The sequence below is a fragment of the Marmota flaviventris genome, chromosome 4 (assembly GCF_047511675.1).
Source record: "Marmota flaviventris isolate mMarFla1 chromosome 4, mMarFla1.hap1, whole genome shotgun sequence".
NCBI lineage: Eukaryota > Metazoa > Chordata > Mammalia > Rodentia > Sciuridae > Marmota > Marmota flaviventris.
The window spans coordinates 153,085,279-153,106,951 of record NC_092501.1 but is presented as its reverse complement, the minus strand read 5'-3'; the positions used below and the strand labels follow the sequence as shown (position 1 = coordinate 153,106,951).

Here is a 21,673-nt window from a genome sequence, read left to right as displayed (position 1 = left end):
AAGTGAGAAAGGAGAAAGAACTGAGTCACCAAGGCCATGTGGAGACTTGTCCTGCAATAATATCATATATAAAATAGTAGTGATTTGGGGTATTCAGCAGTAGTGGGAAAATCTTAGTAAATATTCTTGAGTGTGTTGGAAAAGCAGAATATAGGTATTTGCACAATCTACATAATGATTATAAAGTAAATAGAGAATGTGTAGGTGTTATATATTTGTATGGTTTGTAAATATTTACATATCTAACTCATTAGTTTCATAAATATTTGAATACCTTTGTGCCAGACACTGTTCACATAACAGTGAATAAGAGAAACATTCTTTGTTCTCAGAGAACTTCAATTTTAGTAACAAGAGGTGTAAAACAAATAGATTTGTGGTAGATGATAAAGTGTTACAAGAAAAAAAATGAATCTGAAGAAAATAAGGGGATCAAGATTGATGGGGCTACAGTATGCAATAAAACATTTTACATATTTTAAATCAATAATTCTTCATCTTTTTCTGAGTTTGCTAGTATAGTATGCCACTGATGGGAGTTTATCTAAAGCTGTGATTCTCTACTGGGCAGGGCACAGCAGAGAGGCAAATTAGAAAAGGAATAGGAGTGGCAGGTATAAGTATACGTTCATTTTTTTTAAACATCCCCAAGTGTTGTAATGTGCCCCATAGAGGATATGCCTATCTTTTGAGAATCCGTCTCAAGTTGTTGTTTTGGAGAATGTGGCTGTATACTGTGAAATCATATTAACCAACTGTTAGGGTATTTTGTTGCATCAAATTATAGCCTTCTGTTTTGTAAAATCATGTTCACAGTTGCTATAATGTAAATTTAGTCAACATAAAATTCTAATAAAAATACTTTATCCTACCTTTGAAACAGATACTTTTTTGTGGAGGAAATAATACATAGGAAAAGGGATATTTTTTTCTTAGCAGTCAATTTGGCCTATGAGCATTTTAGTTTGCAAATCCAAGCTTATTAAACTACAATTCAAATTTTATAATTATACACTTTGAATGAAAAAAGTAAATATGAACTTAATAAACACTTTTCTTTTTATTATTGAGGCACAAATAACTTTCTAGAACTAATGATGGAAATTGGTTATGTGGAATTACATTTCTTTTATGAACTGTGACAAGATTTGTGGCCTTACAGCTTCAATTTACTAAGCTACCAGTTGATTGTCAGATTCTGAGTGGATATTCAAAATGAGTCTTTAAATTGAGCTGTATGAAATTGAAAATTCTTTTAAAGGTTTTCAGTTTTGTCAGATTAGTTTAATTATAAATAACCCAGTTTCCACATGCTGTCTGTCTTTACAGTTTGGCCTGAGACAAATGAAATTTTAACGTGGGTGGCAATGTTAAATAATTTGTATACCTGGAACTAATTCTTAACATACTCTTGTTTGGAAATAGAAGAAGCCAAGGAGAATAGTCACTGTGGTCATATATTTATTTGAGTCTTAGAGAAAGTTCAGAGAGGAAAGAGAATAAAAAGACTACACGATTAGAGTTTTCATTCCCTCCACTCTTTACCCCTACAGCCTCTGTCATGTTTAGGATTGCAGAACTGCTCCATGCCAACCTGAATTAAGCAAAGACACAGTATCTTCTGAGAGTTTGCCAAGGAGTGGTTTAAGTGGTTTCCTAACCTCTCACATAATTTGTCAAAGATACTGGTTACAGCACAACTGATAAGAATTCAGTCTGGGGCTGGGGATGTGGCTCAAGTGGTAGTGCTCTCGCCTAGCATGTGTGAGGCACTGGGTTCGATTATCAGCGCCACATAAAAATAAAATAAAGACATTGTGTCCACCTCTTAAAAAAAAAAAAATTTAAAAAAAAAGAATTTCAGTCTGGAAGCTGGAAAGAACCTTAGAAATCTTTTAAAATATTGTGTATTTATCCTGATTGCTTCCTTTTGAACAAAATTATTTTTCTTGCTTGATGGAGTAATCTCTAGACGTACGTTTTATATTTGTCAATTATAGACAGAGGAAAACTTTGGTACCAAAATTCTGATCATAAGTACTTAAGACAGTACTTCCAGTCAATTATAGCCCCTCATTTAAAAAACAAATATTAATTTAGTTTTATAAAATGTGTTTAAACAGAAACCAAGCTCACGGAAAATGTACTTATCTGGATATGGTGTGGAGCTAGCAATTAAGAGTACAGAATACAAAGCATTGGATGATACCCAAATTAAAAGTAAGGTTTTTTTCTTTGTTTCTGATTTCTGCATTTGAGTAGAATGAAAATATGGAGGCTTACATAGTTTTGTTTTTAAAAAAAAATTATCCTACGTGTGTTACTTGAGGCTGGAGGTGAGATAAATGTGTTCTTCCTTAGTTTTGAATTTAATTTTAAGCTGAAAGAAAGGTATTTAGTATTACTGGATACTCAAAACTTCTTTAAAAATAGTAAATTGTGTATTATACCCAGTAGCTTCCCGACCATTTTTGGCACCACTTAACAAATGGTAGTATATGTAAGGTACATTGAGGCAGCTAAGATTAGGCTGCTTTTATGGCTAGCGATGACTGACTGGCCCAGGAATTCTGTGAAATGGAATTTCATATTGAACTCTATTTTTTTATTACTTGTTATTTTCCCTGTCTGAAAATATTTTTGTTTTACTTTCCAAAATGCAGCCATGACTAGTACTATAGAAGATGAAACTGAAGCAAATGAAGTTCAAGGATTTCTTTTTGGGAAACTAAAGTAAGCCTGAATTGGAATGAAACTGGTATTATAACCCTTTGTTTCTAAAGGAATTAATTCCATGTACTGTGTTGGCACATGTTCTTTTTTTATATATACATTCCTTGTTACTATAAAAATAACAGAGTTAATGTCAGAAATCTAGGGAAAGCAGAAGAGCACAAAACTAAAAAAATAATGACCCTAATTCTACAACTGAGAGATAATTGTTATTTTCAATGTTTTAGTGTCTATCTTTGCAACCTTTCTGTGTGGGTCTTTATAGCTATAAATAAATGCATGAATAGCATATTGTTTTGCATAGTACAACAGTATCATGCAACTGCTTTTTTCACATCCTGTGGAATATTCCATCATTTGGAAAAGTCCCACAATATAGGACTTTAGATTCTTTCCCTACTACTTAATTGAATATTTTTTGTATCAATTCATGTGCGTCTCAGATTTTCTTTAGCACAAATTCTAGGGGAAAAATTGATAAATCAAGGTATGTATATTTTTTAAAGTTTTGATATGTCTAAATTTCCTTCATTGAATTGTACTAATAATACTTTTACTGTTGTATATGAATGTGTCCATTTCCCAAAACTTTACTAACCACTGATACTGTTTTAAAAATCTTGGCCAATTTAATAAGTGATATGATATTTCTCCTAAATTCTACACTTACTTCACTGGACTGAATCATTTTGCAATTTAAATTTAGAATAATCAACTATTATCAATTTATTATTTTAAGGGCTTAATATTTTAAGAATTTAATTTTTTTTATGTAAGTTTACCGGTCTTTTGAATTTCTTCTTGTATAAATTGCTTGTTTCTGACCTTTGCTTTTGTTTTTCTTGATGGGTTTACTGTTTTTGCTAATTTATAATAGATCTTTATAAACTAAAATTGTGAGTCTTTCACCAATTATTTGTTAGTTTATTTTCATATTAATCTTAAAGGTGGAAATTATTCATTAGTTAGATATAACCGTTTGAATTGAGAGTAGAGATTCTATTTCTAATACTAATATAACATCCCTGGAATAACTAGGAAAATATAAATTTAGAACTTTGGATAACCTGTGTTAAGGTCACTGTTAAATGTGAATTTCTTTCCATTTACCCAGAAAAAAAGTCCATAAACAAAGGCTTGGCATTTATAAAATTGTCTAAACCTTAAAAATATGAACCAGTGAACATAAGCCAACAAATAAATTGCCAAGAATTTATTAGCCTTGTAGCATTTTTGTATTCCTTATTTGTACCATGTGATGCCATTCCATACTTGAAAGTAGTAACTTGTTTTGCTTAATTTTATTCTAACACTGTTACCATAATAGGCAAAAAATTAATCACATAACAAATACTTGGTTAGAAAGTTTTTAAGTTTTGAGAGAATAAAATAATGTAATTGTTATTTGCTAATAAAAGTGGTACAGCAGTTCATGACACTTAAGATTAACTGTTAACTATAATTTTCATTTGTTTTATTCACTTTTATGAAGTTATTATTAATGTAATTCCTTTAAATAATACTAAAAAAAAAGCCAGGAACAATGGTGCATGCCTATTCCCAGAGACTCGGGAAGCAGAGGCAGAAGGATCACAAGTTCAAGACCAGCTTCAGCAACTTAGTGAGACCTTGTCTCAAAATAAAAAAGACTAGGGATGTATCTCAGCATAAGTATAATGCCACTGTGTTTAATCCCCATTACTACTATTACTACTACTACTAATAATAAGAATGCCAAAAAGAGGATACTGCCTGAAATTTTCTTTTTTTTTTCTTCATGATGCTGGGGATGAAACCCAGGGCCTTGAACATGTTAGACAAGCACTCTACCAACTGAGTCATATCCCCAGCCCCTGAATTGAATCTTTATTAAAAAAAATATATCACTGAATTTCAAAATAGTATTATTTTTACAATATTTTTTAAAATAATCTGTTTACTAAGCTGTGGAAAATGCTTTAAAGGAAGTTCTAACAGTGAAAATATCAGATAAAAAATTTTAATAACTATGTAAATTTCATTTAGTGTGCTTAGAAAAACACAATTGAAAAAATAAAACTTATCTCTATCAGAAAATTTCAAAATTTATTGTATCTAAAACTTTATAGATATGCTACAAAAATCATGAAAAATAATTGGATCTTTAGCTTAAAGAGATTTATGCCCCACCAGAAAGAAATATTTCCCTTAATTTCTTTGTCACAGATGGACATTGAAAATCTTTTAACATCTGGTCTTAATTTTATATACTCATATAGTAACCTTTCAAATTAAAGTTGTGTCCTTTTTTTCTGCCATGCCGATTGAAGACAAGGAATAGGATGGTGAGTCTTCTCTGAATACTAGTGAATGGGGGTGGCTGTGATTTTATATACATTTTAACATTTTATGAGAAGGGAAATTTGGATTCCTTTACACAGGCAAAAATAAAAATGTTCATTAATTCTAGTTCTTTGTAATTTACATTTGTAATATTAACTAAGGACTCTGAGGTAGGTTTTCTTGGCAAATGCATAACTGTATATACAGCAAGAGTGACATTGTTGGGAACTATGCTTATGCAGATAAATGAATTAAAATTTTGAAGCTTATTGGCCAAGCAGTATACTAGTGGCCTTAAAAAGTTAATGCACCTTACAAATTTGTCCTAATTCAGTTGTTTCAATGTCTTGAAAAAATGTATAATTTTTTCCTATTTTTAAATACAAATTTTTGCAGGAATAAATGGCAGGTCTCCAAAAATCCCCTGGAATTCTGGGTTGTTTTTAAAAGGAATACTTAGTTCTTCCACGGTGACTCGGTGGCTTATTTAAAACAAAGATTATTTGCTTTGAGGTGTATTGTATGAATAATATACATATTGCCTGAATTATGTAAAACTCAGTAAAAAATTATGATTATGACTCAATAAAAGCATAGTATGGTAGCTCTTACATTATTCTGTAACATTAAATATTCATAGTGAACTTTAGGAAGAAGTTTTTTTTTTTACCTTGAAAGCTGTTTTCATTAGTCTTGATTTATTTTCAAACCTTGGTCCCACGTAGTAGTAAAGTTAGAAAATATTGACAGTGTACTATGTATTTTTATCTTTAACTATAAAATTAATGCATTTCTATATACATCTGTACATTTTTCATTTCACTTTTTAAATCTTCAATTTACTGTTGAAAATGTGTTTAGTAAGTTTTGCTGAAAATGTCTTATAAATTGGCTGAAGTTGTTTTAATTTTTACTTTGAAAAAGCATCTTTTTTGTTTTATATTTTAATGGACCTGGAGATAAAATCCAGGGCCTCATGTATACTAGGCAAACACTGTATCACTGAGTCACATACCTAGCTAAAGTTATATTATTAAAATAATTCTATTTAATATTAAATGACACTTTTTTTTTTTTTTTTGGTACCAGGGATTAAACCCAGATGTGCTTTACCACTGAGCCACATCCCCAGCCCTTTCTTATATTTTATTTAGAGACAGAGTCTCACTGAGTTGGCTAGGGCCTCAGTAAGGTACTGAGGCTGCCTTTGAACTTGGGATCCTCCTGCCTCAGTCTCCCCAGTTGCTGAGATTACTGATGTGTGCCACTGTGCCCAGCAAAATGACACCATTTTTGCTTTCATGAGTGATAGAGGAAATAAGATTATAGTTTAAATGATACATATAGTAAAATGGTATTCTGCTTAATTATTTGTCTTTCTCTTTAAAATGCCTAGATATGTTTAATGTTGGGCAGAATTATCCTATTTTAATTTTTTATGAGAGTCAGATAGAACTTTTCAGAAATAAAACAAACTCTGATTCTTTAAGAAGAATCTTTTTAGCCTTTTGGCTGAGATCAAGTAAAGATTGTACAAAAAGCAGTTTTTACTTTCCTTAAAAAATAGTTATTATTTTAAATTATAAAAGCAATACTTAAAATTTAAAAAGTTGTTGAAACATAAAAAAATCAATAATTCTGCCCTCATTCTGCATCCCTAATAGGTAATATTAACAGTTGAGAGAGTACATCCTTCCAGATTTTGTTTTATGTAACAGAGGAGGCATATATATGTGTATACATGTGTCTATATAGCCCTCATTTTAAATTCTATAAATATAGCTGTATCAGTTTATTATCTTAATGATCAATTATTAGTTTGTGTTGAACTGTTTTGAAGACAATTTCAAAATCATACTGGTTGTATAATTTGTAGTAGATTATTAACTTTAATTACTATTTGATTCAGAGAAATATATTCAGAGCTTAAAGATAATCTGACAGTATTCCAAAAATACCTGATTGAGAGCAACAAAGAAATGATGCCTTTGAAAGTCTGGGAACTACAAGGTATAGTATTTTAAGCTACCTGAACATAACACTTTGATAACCAATTACTTTTTTATTAAATAAGCTTTTATAAAATGATAAATTGTGAAAATAATTACTATTTGTGAATAATATAGATTACATTTTGTAGGAAAACATATTTGATTAAAAGATTATCATGAAAGTCATTATTTTGTTAGACTTAAAATTCTGAGGCAGTTATTTTATATTGTCTTATCATTTTCAAAGTATATAATGATTTATAGTTTCCTTTCAAGTGTTAAATCACATTTCAGAGAATCTGTTAAAATTGCTTAAAAATCTTGACTAAGAATTCAGGATAAATCAGCACTAAACCTTAGTTTTCTTCTTGATTAAATTTTTACCTTGTTAGTCCTTTGCATATTTCCTTGATAAAGTCTTAGAGAGAATACATAGTTCCAAATTTAGAGCAGCTTCTATGTGAACAACCTATAAGCGATTTTTGTGACCAAAATTTAGTTTGGATTGAACTGTAAGTCCTTTTCAATTTTCCTTATTATTTAAAATAATTTAGTAGGTCATGGGGACATATCATTTTTCTACATGATTCTTAACTTTACATCTTCATCAACCTTTTTAATAAATACATTTTATTAAGAGATAATTCACACATTATTTAGCTGTTTAAACTATAAGGTTCGTTTGCTTTTAGTATATTTCCACAGTTCTGCAATTCTTACCAATTTTAGAACATTTTCATCACCCCAAAAAGCAAAACATTATTAGTAGTCATTTCCCACTTCTGCCTAGCTTCCCAGCTGTGAGCAACTACTAATCAGTTTTTAATTTTTAAAATAATAGGGTATTTATCAGTATTCTATTGCCAGAATAACTTGCATATAGTGTACAAAAATATTTTGCATTTCATCTGGATTAGCATTTACATGATCCTTTAATATAAATGATCTTATTTGACTCTCAGTGATATTCTGAAAGTGCATGCCCCCTCCCCTGTCACTTTGTAAATAAGAAGAGTGAGAGTTAGTGGTTTGGTGTGGTCATTAAAATTGTCATGATTTGGATATGAGATGCCACCAAAAGCTCCTGTTAATAATAGGAATATTCAGAGGTTAAATTATTGGATTGTGAGAGCTATAATCTAATCAGCCCACCTTAGTTTGAATGGACTGACTGGGTGACTAACAGTAGGCAGCTGTGGTGTGACCAAAGGAGGTAGGTCACTAGGGCTGTGTCCTGGATGGATATATCTTCCCTTTGGTCCCTTAGTCCCTCTTTGCTCTCTGCTTCCTGACTTCCACCATGAAGCTATGCAGCTTTCCTATGCCAGGCCCTTCCTTCATGATTTACTGCCTTAACCTGGGCCCAAAGTAATGGAGTCAGCCTCTGTGGACTGAGACATCTGAAAACGTGAGCCCCAAATAAACTTGAACTCCTCAAAGTTCTTTTCATATTTTGGTCACAGTGATAATGATGCAAGTTAATCAACACATCCACGTAGCTAATAAATGAAGGTTTTTCAGTCCAAGTTCTTTTTGTCTTTTTCATACTCATGAAAACATTTTGTAATGGATCATTTATTAAAGTTGAAAAAGGGCCTTTGTCATCTTAGGTTGTTTTATGTAGTAATGGCCACTCAAGCTTTTGATCTTGTTCTGTTTTTTAAATTTGTTATATATGAGAGCAGAATTACAATTCATATTACACATACAGAGCACAATTTTTCATATCTCTGGTTGTACACACAATAGTCACACCATTCATGTCTTCGTACATGTCCTTACGGTCCAACTTCTTTATGCTCTGCCATATGGTATCTTTTTTTTTTTATTGGTTGTTCAAAAGATTACAAAGCTCTTGACATATCATATTTCATACATTAGATTCAAGTGGGTTATAAACTCCCATTTTTACCCCAAATACAGATTGCAGAATCACATCGGTTACACATCCACTGTTTTACATAATGCCATATTAGTAACTGTTGTATTCTGCTGCCTTTCCTATCCTCTACTATCCCCCCTCCCCTCCCCTCCCCTCCCATCTTCTCTTTCTACCCCATCTACTGTAATTCATTTCTCTCCTTGTTTATTTTCCCATTCCCCTCACAACCTCTTATATGTAATTTTGTATAACAATGAGGGTCTCCTTCCATTTCCATGCAATTTCCATTTTCTCTCCCTTTCCCTCCCACCTCATGTCTCTGTTTAATGTTAATCTTTTCCTCCTGCTCTTCCTCCCTGCTCTGTTCTTAATTGCTCTCATTATATCAAAGAAGACATTTGGCATTTGTTTTTTAGGGATTGGCTAGCTTCACTTAGCATAATCTGCTCTAGTGCCATCCATTTCCCTGCAAATTCCATGATTTTGTCATTTTTTTAGTGCTGCGTAATACTCCATGGTGTATAAATGCCACATTTTTTTTTTTATCCATTCATCTATTGAAGGGCATCTGGGTTGGTTCCACAGTCTAGCTATTGTGAATGGTGTTGCTATGAACATCGATGTGGCAGTATCCATGTAGTACGCTCTTTTAAGGTCTTCAGGGAATAGTCCAAGAAGGGCAATAGCTGGGTCAAATGGTGGTTCCATTCCCAGCTTTCCCAGGAATCTCCATACTGCTTTCCAAATTGGCTGCACCAATTTGCAGTCTCACCAGCAATGTACAAGAGTACCCTTTTCCCCACATCCTCGCCAGCACTTGTTGTTGTCTGACTTCATAATGGCTGCCAATCTTACTGGAGTGAAATGGTTATCTTAGGGTGGTTTTGATTTGCATTTCTCTGACTGCTAGAGATGCTGAGCATTTTTTCATGTACTTGTTGATTGATTGTATGTCCTCCTCTGAGAAGTGTCTGTTCAGGTCCTTGGCCCATTTGTTGATTGGGTTATTTGTTATCTTATTGTTTAATTTTTTGAGTTCTTTGTATACTCTGGATATTAGGGCTCTATCTGAAGTGTGAGGAGTAAAATTTGTTCCCAGGGTGTAGGCTCCCTATTTACCTCTCTTATTGTTTCTCTTGCTGAGAAAAAACTTTTTAGTTTAAGTAAGTCCCATTTGTTGATTCTCATTATTAACTCTTGTGCTGTGGGTGTCCTATTAAGGAATTTGGAGCGCGACCCCACAATATGTAGATTGGAGCCAACTTTTTCTTCTATGAGACGTAGAGTCTCTGATTTGATATCAAGCTCCTTGATCCATTTTGAGTTAACTTTTGTGCATGGTGAGAGAAGGGGATTCAGTTTCATTTTGTTGCATATGGATTTCCAGTTTTCCCAGCACCATTTGTTGAAGATGCTATCCTTCCTCCATTGCATGCTTTTAGCCCCTTTATCAAATATAAGATAGTTGTAACTTTGTGGATTAGTCTCTGTGTCCTCTATTCTGTACCATTGGTCCACCCACCTGTTTTGGTACCAGTACCATGCTGTTTTTGTTACTATTGCTCTGTAATATAGTTTGAAATCTGGTATCGCTATACCACCTGATTCACACTTCCTGCTTAGAATTGCTTTTGCTATTCTGGGTCTTTTATTTTTCCATATGAATTTCATGATTGCTTTCTCTATTTTTACAAGAAATGCCGTTGGGATTTTGATTGGCACTGCATTAAACCTATAGAGAACTTTAGGTAATATCGCCATTTTGATGATGTTAGTTCTGCCTATTCATGAACAGGGTATATTTTTCCATCTTCTAAGATCTTCTTCTACTTCTCTCTTTAGGGTTGTGTAGTTTTCATTGTATAAATCTTTCACCTCTTTTGTTAGGTTGATTCCCAAGTATTTTATTTTTTTTGAGGATATTGTGAATGGAGTGGTTGTCCTCATTTCCGTTTCTGAAGTTTTGTCGCTGATATACAGAAATGCCTTTGATTTATACGTGTTGATTTTATATCCTGCCACTTTGCTGAATTCATTTATTAGTTCTAGTAGTTTTTTTGTAGACCCTTTTGGGTCTTCTAGGTATAGAATCATGTCTTCCGCAAATAGTAGTAATTTACATTCTTCTTTTTCTATTTTTATGCCTTTAATTTCTTTCGTCTGTCTAATTGCTCTGGCCAGTGTTTCGAGAACTATATTGAATAGAAGTGGTGATAAAGGGCATCCCTGTCTTGTTCCAGATTTTAGAGGGAATGCCTTCAATTTTTCTCCATTCAGAATGATGCTAGCCTGAGGCTTAGCATAGATAGCTTTTACAATGTTGAGGTAAGTTCCTGTTATCCCTAGTTTTTCTAATGTTTTGAACATAAAGGGATGCTGTACTTTGTCGAATGCTTTCTCTGCGTCTATCAAGATGATCATATGGTTCTTATCTTTGAGTCTATTGATGTGGTGAATAACATTTATTGATTTCCATATATTGAACCATCCTTGCATCCCAGGGATGAATCCTACTTGATCATGGTGCACAATTTTTTTGATGTGTTTTTGTATCCAATTCGCCAGAATTTTATTGAGGATTTTTGCATCTAGGTTCATTAGAGATATTGGTCTGTAGTTTTCTTTCTTTGAGGTGTCTTTGTCTGGTTTCGGAATCAGGGTGATGTTGGCCTCATAGAATGAATTTGGAAGTTCTCCCTCCTTTTCTATTTCCTGAAATAACTTGAAAATTATTGGTATTAATTCTTCTTTAAAGGTTTTGTAAAACTCCGCTGTATACCCATCCGGTCCTGGGCTTTTCTTGGTTTGTACGCTTTTGATTGCTTCTTCTATTTCATCCATTGATATTGGTCTGTTCAAATTCTGTGTATCCTCCTGAGTCAGTCTGGGCAAATCATATGACTTAAGAAATTTATCGATGTCTTCACTATCTTCTATTTTATTGGAATATAGGTTTTCAAAATAATTTCTAATTGTCTTCTGTATTTCTTAGCATCTGTTGTGATATTGCCTTTTTCATCCCGTATGTTAGTAATTTGAGTTCTCTCTCTTCTTCTCTTCGTTAGCATGGCTAAGGGTCTGTCGATCTTATTTATTTTTTCGAAGAACCAACTTTTAGTTTTGTCAATTTTTTCAATAGTTTCTTTTGTTTCAATTTCGTTGATTTCCGCTCTGATTTTAATTATTTCTTGCCTTCTACTACATTTGCTGTTGTTTTGCTCTTCCTTTTCTAGGGCGTTGAGATGAAGTGTGAGCTCATTTATTGTTTTTTTTTTCTTTTTTTGAGGAATGACCTCCAGGCAATGAATTTCCCTCTTAAAACTGCTTTCATTGTGTCCCATAGATTCCGATATGTTGTGTCTGTATTTTCATTTATCTCTAAGAATTTTTTGATTTCCTCCTTTATGTCTTCTGTAACCCATTGATCATTCAGTAACATATTGTTCATTTTCCATGTGATGTGGGATTTTTCCTTCCTCCTTTTATCATTGATTTCCAGTTTCATTCCATTATGATCAGATAAAATGCATGGTATTATCTTCACCCCTTTATAATTACTGAGGGTTGCCCTATGGCATAATATATGGTCTATTTGTGAGAAGGTTCCTTGTGCTGCTGAGAAAAAAGTATATCCACTTGACGATGGTTGATATATTCTATATATGTCAGTTAAGTCTAGGTTATTGATTGTGATACTGAGTTCTATAGTTTCATTATTCAGCTTTTGTTTGGAGGATCTGTCCAATGGTGAGAGAGGTGTGTTGAAGTCACCCATAATTGTTGTGGTCTATTTGATTCTTGAACTTGAGGTGAATTTGTTTTATGAATGTCGCAGCACCATTATTTGGTGCATAAATATTGATAATTGTTATGTCTTGTTGGTGCATGGTTCCTTTTAACAGTATATAATGTCCTTCCTTATCCCTTTTGATTAACTTAGTCTTGAAGTCTATTTTATTCGATATGAGGATGGCCACCCTTGCTTGCTTACGAGGACCGTGTGTGTGGTATATTTTTTCCCAACCTTTCACCTTCAGCCGTGTATGTCTTTTCCAATCAGATGTGTCTCCTGGAGGCAGCATATTGTTGGATTTGTTTTTTTAATCCATGTTACCAGCCTATGTCGCTTTATTGGAGAGTTTAAGCCATTAACGTTTAGAGTTACTATTCATATATGGTTTGTACTTCCAGCCATGTTTGATTATTTATCTTTTTTTTTTTTTTTTCAATTTAATTTGTTTCTCCATGATTGGCTTTCCACCCGCCCTTTGTCTTTACTGAGGCACTTCCCACTGATGGTTTTGGTTATTGTTTTTCATTTCTTCCTCATGTAGTGTTTTGCTCAAGATGCTTTGCAATGCTGGTTTTCTGGCTGCAAATTCTTTTAACTTTTTTTTATCATGAAAGATTTTTATTTCGTTGTCGTACCTGAAGCTTAATTTTGCTGGATACAGAATTCTTGGTTGGCATCCATTATCTTTCAGTGTTTGAAATACGTTGTTCCAGGATCTCCTCGCTTTCAGCGTCTGTGATGAAAAATCCGTTGTTAACCTTATTGGTTTACCCCTGAATGTAATCTGCCTCCTTTCTCTTGTAGCTTTTAATATTTTCTCTTTGTTCTGTATATTGGATATCTTCATAACAATGTGTCTTGGCGTTGGTCTACTGTGATTTTGTATGCTCGGTGTCCTGTATGCATCTACAATTTGTATATCCGTTTCCTTTTTTATTTCTGGAAAGTTTTCTGTAATTATTTCATTCAGCAGGTTACTCATTCCCTTGGTTTGAATCTCTATACCTTCGTCTATCCCGATGACTCTTAAGTTTGGTTTTTTTATGTTATCCCATATCTCTTGGATGTTTTTCTCGTGATTGTTTACCAGCCTTTCTGAGTTTGCTAGACTCTTTTCAAGATGATATATTTTGTCTTCATTATCTGACATTCTGGCTTCTACTTGCTCCACTTTGTTAGTGATACTCTCATTTGAGTTTTTAGTTTGGTTTATTAAAAATTAAAAATTAAATTTTAATTTGGTTTATTCATTTCTAGAATTATTGTTTGATTTTTTTATAATCTCTATCTCCTGATAAAGATGCTTAACTTGTTCTTTTATCTGTTTATGTAATTCATTTTCAATGTGTTCTTTCATTGTTTGAATTTGCTGTCTCATATCCTCTTTAAGATTCCATTCCATCTGTCTAAGGTATTCCTTGAGTTCTTTATTTGACCATTTTTCTGATGCCTCTAGGTCCTCCTGAATATTTAGGCTGTCCTGCATTGTTTGTACTCCTTTTCTTCCTTGCTTTATCATGCTGCTCATGTTACTTCTTGTTCTGTTTGACTGCTGAGTTACTGTTTACTCCTATAAATTTATTTGGTGCTTTGGAGGAAAGGTATTAGAAGGGAAGGGAAGAAGTCACTAAAGAGAATGAGAGTAAGCAGGTTGAATTCAAGTAAGGGGTAATAAGAAAATTGAAAAGACAAAAGAAAAAAAATAGAAAAGAAAAAAGAAAAAAATTTTTTAAAAGATAATAAAAAATTAAAATTAAAATTAAAAATATAAAAAAATTTAAAAAAACAACAAAAAAATGAAAATGAAAATAACCCAAATTAAAAAAAAATTAATGAATGCAGTCTTAGAGTTTGATTAACTTCTCTTCCAGTAGGTGGAGCTGTGCCCACCAAGCCAAGCTTCTCCTCTCAATACGCGGGAACCAATCACTGTGCAGCAGCTCCTCCTCCCAGACTGGGCGGTTCTCCAATCCTGGGTGCCTAGGGCCTTCTGTTGTGTCTAGTCACTTCCCCACTTGTCCTCAAGCCAGGCCCCGCTCACCGGTGACGCTCACCACAATACTGGTTACACGCCAGGTCTGCTGGTCCCGGGAGCTCTGTTTTCATGAACGACTGGGCACACTCTCCCTGTTTGCCATTCCCTCACACCCTAAGTTTGTAGAGCTGGAGGCTGAGAACAGTCAGCGAATTTTGCTTGCCCTCCGGTAGCCACGCCCCCGGGAGCTGGTGCAAGAGACCTCAGTTGTCTGCACTGGTGGGAGCGGTAGCCGGGATTTCCGCGCCGCGGGTCCCGCGCCACTCCTGATTCCCTCGGTCTGGCTATCGCACTCATGGGAGAGCTGGGAGGGTCCCTTAAGGTTTCCCCGCTGTGTGGAGAGGGAAGGCTAGGGGATTACACACCTGTCGCCGCTGGCTTCAGTGAAGTTATCTCCTCCGCCACATTCTGGTGACGTCAGTTCTCTGCCATGGTGGTATCCCATGCAAATGGCGACAGTTTGTTCCATTTGCTGGGTGACCAATGCAACGGGTGGGTCCTGACTGTCTCTCCCAAGCCCCATTTCAATCCTGTGGCCACTGCCTATGAAGCCTCGGTTGGTATTAACCTCCGTAGGATCAGAAGGCCCATATGGTATCTAAGTGAACTTTATTTATACTTAACAGATCTTTGGTCGCATTTTAAAATTATAGTGCAGTGTGCATTATAACTTGTTATATTTTCCTATCTTACACAAATGTTCTAACAATTCAGTACTATATCATTGAATATCATATTTGATAGAATATCATTTAAAATAAAATGAGATGTTTAAGAACACTGTTAGGATAAATTCACTTTGAATAATCCTCTTTGAACTGACAGAATCTATTCTCCTTGTACTATTATGCTAGTACTTCAGTACTTTTTCTTTCCAGAAGTTTTCCCTTCACAAAAGGATCCTAAGAGACTTGAAAAATACCTATTGTGTTTGGTAATTAGGATACATTAGTGAGCACTGGTAGTTTCATTGCAGTACTTAGGCTGGAAACACTTGAGTGCATTGAGGAAATCATAATTTCAGTTAATTTAGCTAGTACATGATTCAGCTGGAATTTGAACCCTAGTCTGTTAGCCTCTGCAATCCCATGGGAGGCCATCCTAAAAGCATCTTAGGCTATGCCTTCAGGCTGATTCACCACTGTGCATTGGAACATGGAAGCAAATCTAGTAGTGTTATGTCAAATTGGTTATTTTAGTATTCCAACTCTGGTGAAATGTTAATGTGTTTTCCTGTTAAGTAATGACTAAATTTGACTTTAAAATATATACTAACTCTTGACAAAGTAGTGAGATTAATAATGCTTCTGAGATACTTGAGACTGACTATAGTTAGCCACTCACATTTTTTAATAGAATTGTAATTTCAAAAAAATACTTTTATTTCAGCATGAAGGCAAAACAATATTGGAAAAAAATGAATATTTCTTACTGAGTTAAAGATGTTGGGTTTCTTTTTAAGCTGTTTTCAGAATTAGCTTTTCAAAACTTTTTTCCGATTTTATTTTTTTCATCAAAGCTTTTTGTTACATTTCATTTAACCTAAGTATAGGGGAAAAAACTGTCATTGATTCTTTTTGTATCTCTCTTTAGGATGAAATTCCATAATTTGTAGATAACAGATAATGAATAATAAATGATAATTACTCATTCATAAAAGTGTAAGACTACCTTATTTGAACATAAGTCAAAACTTTCCATTTAAACTTAAAATTGTTAAATATGAGTGTTGACATGTTTACATATTAATATGTGGTACAGGTTGAGAAAAATATTTAAATTTCATGGAAATATCTGAAGATCTAACATTCCAGATTCCTAAATGTTGTTTTTTTTCCTTACAGATCTTAGTTTTCAAGCAGCTTCTCAAATAATGTCCACTCCAGTATATGACACCATAAAATTAATGAAAGACATCTCACAGAACTTCCCCATAAAAGCCAGGTACTTTAAAGTGCATTGGTTTGTTTGTAACTAGAACTCTTTTCATTAAGTAAATTTTATGGGAGTAGCTGATTTCATTTAACATGAGGATGTCAATTCTAATATCTGTAGCTTTTTGAAATTGGAAATTTTAATCATTTATGGTTTTTGTTTTTTAATAACTAAGCACATGTATTCACACTACAAAAGAAAACTATTGAATTAGAGGCTTATGGAAAGGGAAAAATTAAAGAGTTTAAATAAACATAATCTAAGAAAAAACATTTATGCAATAAATAGTAAGGGTAGTTTTCTCTTTCCTTTATGGAAGATAAGGAAAAATATTGTTCTGCATAGAAGATTTATACCCAGAGTGTTGTCAAATCATGTTCTTGCCTTTTAGATTTCACTTAATGACATCTAAAATGTATGGAGTTTTTGTATAATACTTCTTTTTTCATTTTGCCAATAAAACATCTAATTAAATTGCTTCCAGAATATTGATGTTACAGTAAACATCTTTATTTCAATAGATAATACTTTTTTGCATATCTGAAAGTGACCAATAGGTACATTTTAGATTTTTAGGATTTACAACATAACGTAACTTGTATGCATTTATAATTTGGTTAGAAATAGCAGTATAAAATTATAAGCAACAAAATATAAACAAAGTTAGCTTGTATTGGAGAGACACCACATGTGACAAGTTAGAGGTGCATATACAACAATAGTATTTTATTTGAGGGACATTGGAGAGAAACTTAAGCTCTCAGCACATATTAAGCATCCAGTGATAAGTCTCTTTTTGTCAAACGCTATTTTATACATTTATCCACAGTACAAACTACAGAATTTTAAATCTAGGTATTCTTTACCTTTGAAAGATAAATACAGCAGCAGTAAGATATAAAATATCTTTTAAAGGTACCCTGAAAATAGAAGTGTTTGTAGCTTTACCTACAGAATAATGAATATGTTGATATGAATTCTTTCACCAAATTTAGTCAGGAATTAAATAGTCAAGAAAAAATACTGAGAAATCAGTATTTATATATTAAAACATGAAATATGTTTGGGTGTATTTAAATACATATATTTAGCCTCACGATTCTTATTTAACAGCTTTTGAAATTATTAGTCAAATTTAAATTAAAACAATGTTAGTTTTAATGATAGTTAATCAGTATGACTTTTTAAGAATTATACTAAATTCTGCTCTTATCTGTGGTTGATCATGAAGAAAAATTTACAGAATATGCTAGCATTGCTTAATGGCTAAATTGTAGGTTTAAACATGTCTGAAGTCAGACATTTAGTAAATGTCTGTTAAAATGAAATATTTGTTAAATTAATGGAAAATTTACATTATTAAATTTTGTTATAATTTCTCTTAATGCTGCCAAACTTTATGAGATGATACACATTTGTGGGTTTCAAAATACATCTTTCTTCTTGAACTTTCCTTAAAGCAGAACTTTGAATTAACCATATAAATTTTTATACCATTTTTAAATGGATAGATGTTATAACTAAGCATTCTTGGGAGCTTTCAAGTTAAATATAGTCCACAGGAAATATATTTTAAAATTGTATTTAAATTATAAGGGAATAGGAAAGGCAGCAGAATACAACAGACACTAGTATGGCAATATGTAAATCAATGGATGTGTAACTGATGTAATTCTGCAATCTGTATATGGGGTAAAAATGGGAGTTCATAACCCACTTGAATCAAAGTGTGAAATATGATATATCAAGAATTATGTAATGTTTTGAGCAACCAACAATAAAAATTTAAAAAAAAAAAAAATTATAAGGGAATTTAAAACTCTTCAAGAGTGAATAATATAATGTCAGTACAGTTATTCCCCCTGCATCTGTATCACATTCACAAATTCAGCCAACCATAGATGGAAAATATTCAGAAAAGAATTGTCTGTACCAAACATATACAAACATTTTTGTCATTATTCTTTAAACAATATGGTATAATTTCCATAGCATTATGTATATTAGGTATCCAAAGTAATCTAGAGATGTATTCAGGAGGATGCATGTAGATTATATGCAAATATTGTACCCTTTTATATAAGGGACTTGAACATCCAGGGATTTTGTTATCTGGGGTTGAGGGGATCCTGGAACCAATGCTGTACGTACTGAAGGAATACTATATCATCTATTTTAGAATGTATGTGCTGTAATAAGATCCCAGGTTAACAAATTCTTTATGTATAGCTAATTCTACAAGTTGCCTGTTTGCATTTACACATATGATACTGGTAATTTCATACAAAATATCTGTATGAAAGATATCTGTGTATGGGCAAACCAATACAAAATAGCCTTTTTCAGCCTAATATATTTGAAAACAGAATTATTCAATAATCTGTGACTTTATGCAGTTAAGACATTAGAATTTTGAGTCTCTGTTCCACCTAAATCAGATACTATGTTGAGTAAAAACTATAGTATCATTGTCCAATTAGGCAATATGGAAATGTACATTCTTGAAGCATTGGGTTTTTAGTTTCTTTTCCAAAGTATTATATTAACATTGAATTAATTATTAGTCCTAAAAATTTAAGGAAGAATGAATTACATCAGTATTGATTTTCCCAGATCTCTGACCAGAATTGCTGTAAATCAACGAATGAAGGAAGAGATACAGGAAAATCAAAAGGTTTGTTGGAATTCCTTTCTTGAAAATTTACCACACTAATATCACTGTTTCACACTTTGGATCATCAGTTTTCATAAAAGTTGATTTATTCTTTTCTGACTATGTAAATGAGTTAAAGTTTTATTTTTTATATTATCTACTAAATGTAGCATAAAATATAATTCTAGCCAATTTTTCCTGAAATATTTTCTACTTATTTCACCCTGTACTCTAGATTTTATGTCTTTATAGGGTAAAGTTAATGATTTTTTTTATATCTGGTTTCTTAGATTCTTATGAGGACCCTGTTTTAGTCAGCTTTTTCACTGCTGTGACTAAAATATCTGACCAGAACAATTGTAGAGGAGGAAAAGTTTATTTGAGTGCTCACGGTTTCAGAGTTCTCAGCCCATATATAGCCAGTTCCATTCCCCAAGAGCTCTGGTGAGACTGAACATCATGGCAGGAGACTGTGACAGAAGGAAGCAGTTCACACTATGATAAGGAAGCAGAGAAAGAGCTCCATATCCAAATACATATGCCAAAGCCACACCTCTTATGTCCCACCTCCTCCAGCTGTACACCTGCTGCCTTCAGTTACCACTCAGTCCCATCAGATGATTAATTCACTGAATGGGTTAAAAGTCTCAGAACCCAATCATTTCTATTCTAAGCCTTCTTACTTTGTCTCACACATGAACTTTTAGGGGATACCACATCCAAACCATAACAAACCCAATCAGCGTTAAACTGCTAAAGCATCATGAGAATCCTATGGCAAACAGGATACAATTGATCAGATGTTTGATAAAATCCTGCCAGAGGGCCTCTTAAGTTACCTTTAGAACCAAAAAGACCCTAATAGTTATAAAGTGTTCACACTGGCAATGACCTCACTGTAGTTCATAGGACTGGTTTGGCTTTAAGTAATTAAATACCAGATTCATAGGGCTCTAAACAATGAGTTTATTTTTCTTACATAAAAAGTCTGAAAGTAAATGTCTATGGACATTATGATTCTGGTGCTCTAAAAGTTTCAGGGAGCATTCATGAAAACACCTTGGTCCGTCTTTTATGATTTCAAGTGGCAACCTTACCTACAGTCTTATTCAAAAGAGGCAGGAAGAATGGAAACAACTATATTCATTCTTATTAAAGCCTTCTTGAACCACTTTAACAGACTTTGATTTCCATCCCATGACCAAGATTGTCATGTGGCCATTCATAGCTGCAGGGTAGAGTTTGCTTTTCTAGAAATCATGGTAAGCAGAGAGCTATACAAGGTGTAAAGCAGGGTTAGCCAGCCAACAGTATGTGTCATGTTGGGACAGAGTTAGTTGTCTTATCAGCTGTTTTGATGAAAGTAACCAATTATGATTATGATGATAATGAGGCAAATGATGCACAGTTCTTTGGAACATAGGTGTTAGGAAAAAGAACACAACCTCATACCTCAGACAGTTCTTTATCTCATTGACCATCTTAGAAATTTTTATTTTTCAAAACTGAGTTGTATAATTGTTCCTATGTATTATTTTTATGATTTCTAACACCATTATTCAAGCAGAATTTTTTTTATGACAGTTCCTGCATTTGTTTTTTTACAATGCCACCTGCAATAAGAAGGAAGAGAGGGTGGGAAAGAAGAGGAAAATGAAAGGAATCCGAGGGTGTCAGTGGCTTTACCCAATCAAGATTGTTTTCTCTGCTCACTTAACAGTCCAGAGTGGGTAATCTTTAGAGCTTTCCTTCATGTGGTAATTTGGGTCAAGAAGCTGAAGAATTTCATGAGGTTAAAGAGGAGATATTGGGGGAACAAAGGATAATTGGAAGGGATGAAGACTCTGAATAACTAAATGGAGTGAGTTCAGAGGAAGTATTTGAAAAACTGGGTAGTATCCCTTGGGGACAAAGTGACTGGAGATTAGAACCCCTGAACCAGTCTGGTGTTTGAAAATCAGAGAAGGACTGATTATATTAGGCGATTCAGTTTTTAAACTTTTGATCACTATAAGGAGTATTCAAGCTGAGAAACCTGGTAAGCCAATTTTGACTTTTGTACCCCAAAACAATCTAATGTCTCTCAAGAAAGTGTAACTTGTATGACTAATCAAGAAGGTAAAACTGATACCTACGTCAAAGATTTACTGTATAATAGGGAAAGCAGCAAAACCACTGGATAGGTGAGGAAACCTTATTAAGTGGAAAATTGCCATACAGAATTCAGACATGAACTTACACTTACATTATTGAAGCTAAAAAGCAACACAAGTTTTGAAAGGCAATAACTCAAAGGTGGACAAACACTGTGATATCCAAACAAGAGGAT

The 21,673-nt window shown here is 33.3% G+C and overlaps 1 protein-coding gene across 2 annotated transcripts in view; it reads left to right on the top strand.

Moving 5' to 3' along the window:
* Positions 1 to 21,673, top strand: part of Uggt2 (UDP-glucose glycoprotein glucosyltransferase 2) — a 194,261-nt gene that overhangs the window by 20,038 nt on the left and 152,550 nt on the right. For both annotated transcript variants that reach the window (XM_027938864.2, XM_071611594.1), the window contains exons 6-10: positions 2,124 to 2,220; positions 2,664 to 2,733; positions 6,965 to 7,065; positions 16,601 to 16,700; positions 19,305 to 19,365. In XM_027938864.2, the coding sequence (XP_027794665.2) occupies positions 2,124 to 2,220; positions 2,664 to 2,733; positions 6,965 to 7,065; positions 16,601 to 16,700; positions 19,305 to 19,365 (429 nt within the window). The remainder of the gene's footprint in view (positions 1 to 2,123; positions 2,221 to 2,663; positions 2,734 to 6,964; positions 7,066 to 16,600; positions 16,701 to 19,304; positions 19,366 to 21,673) is intronic.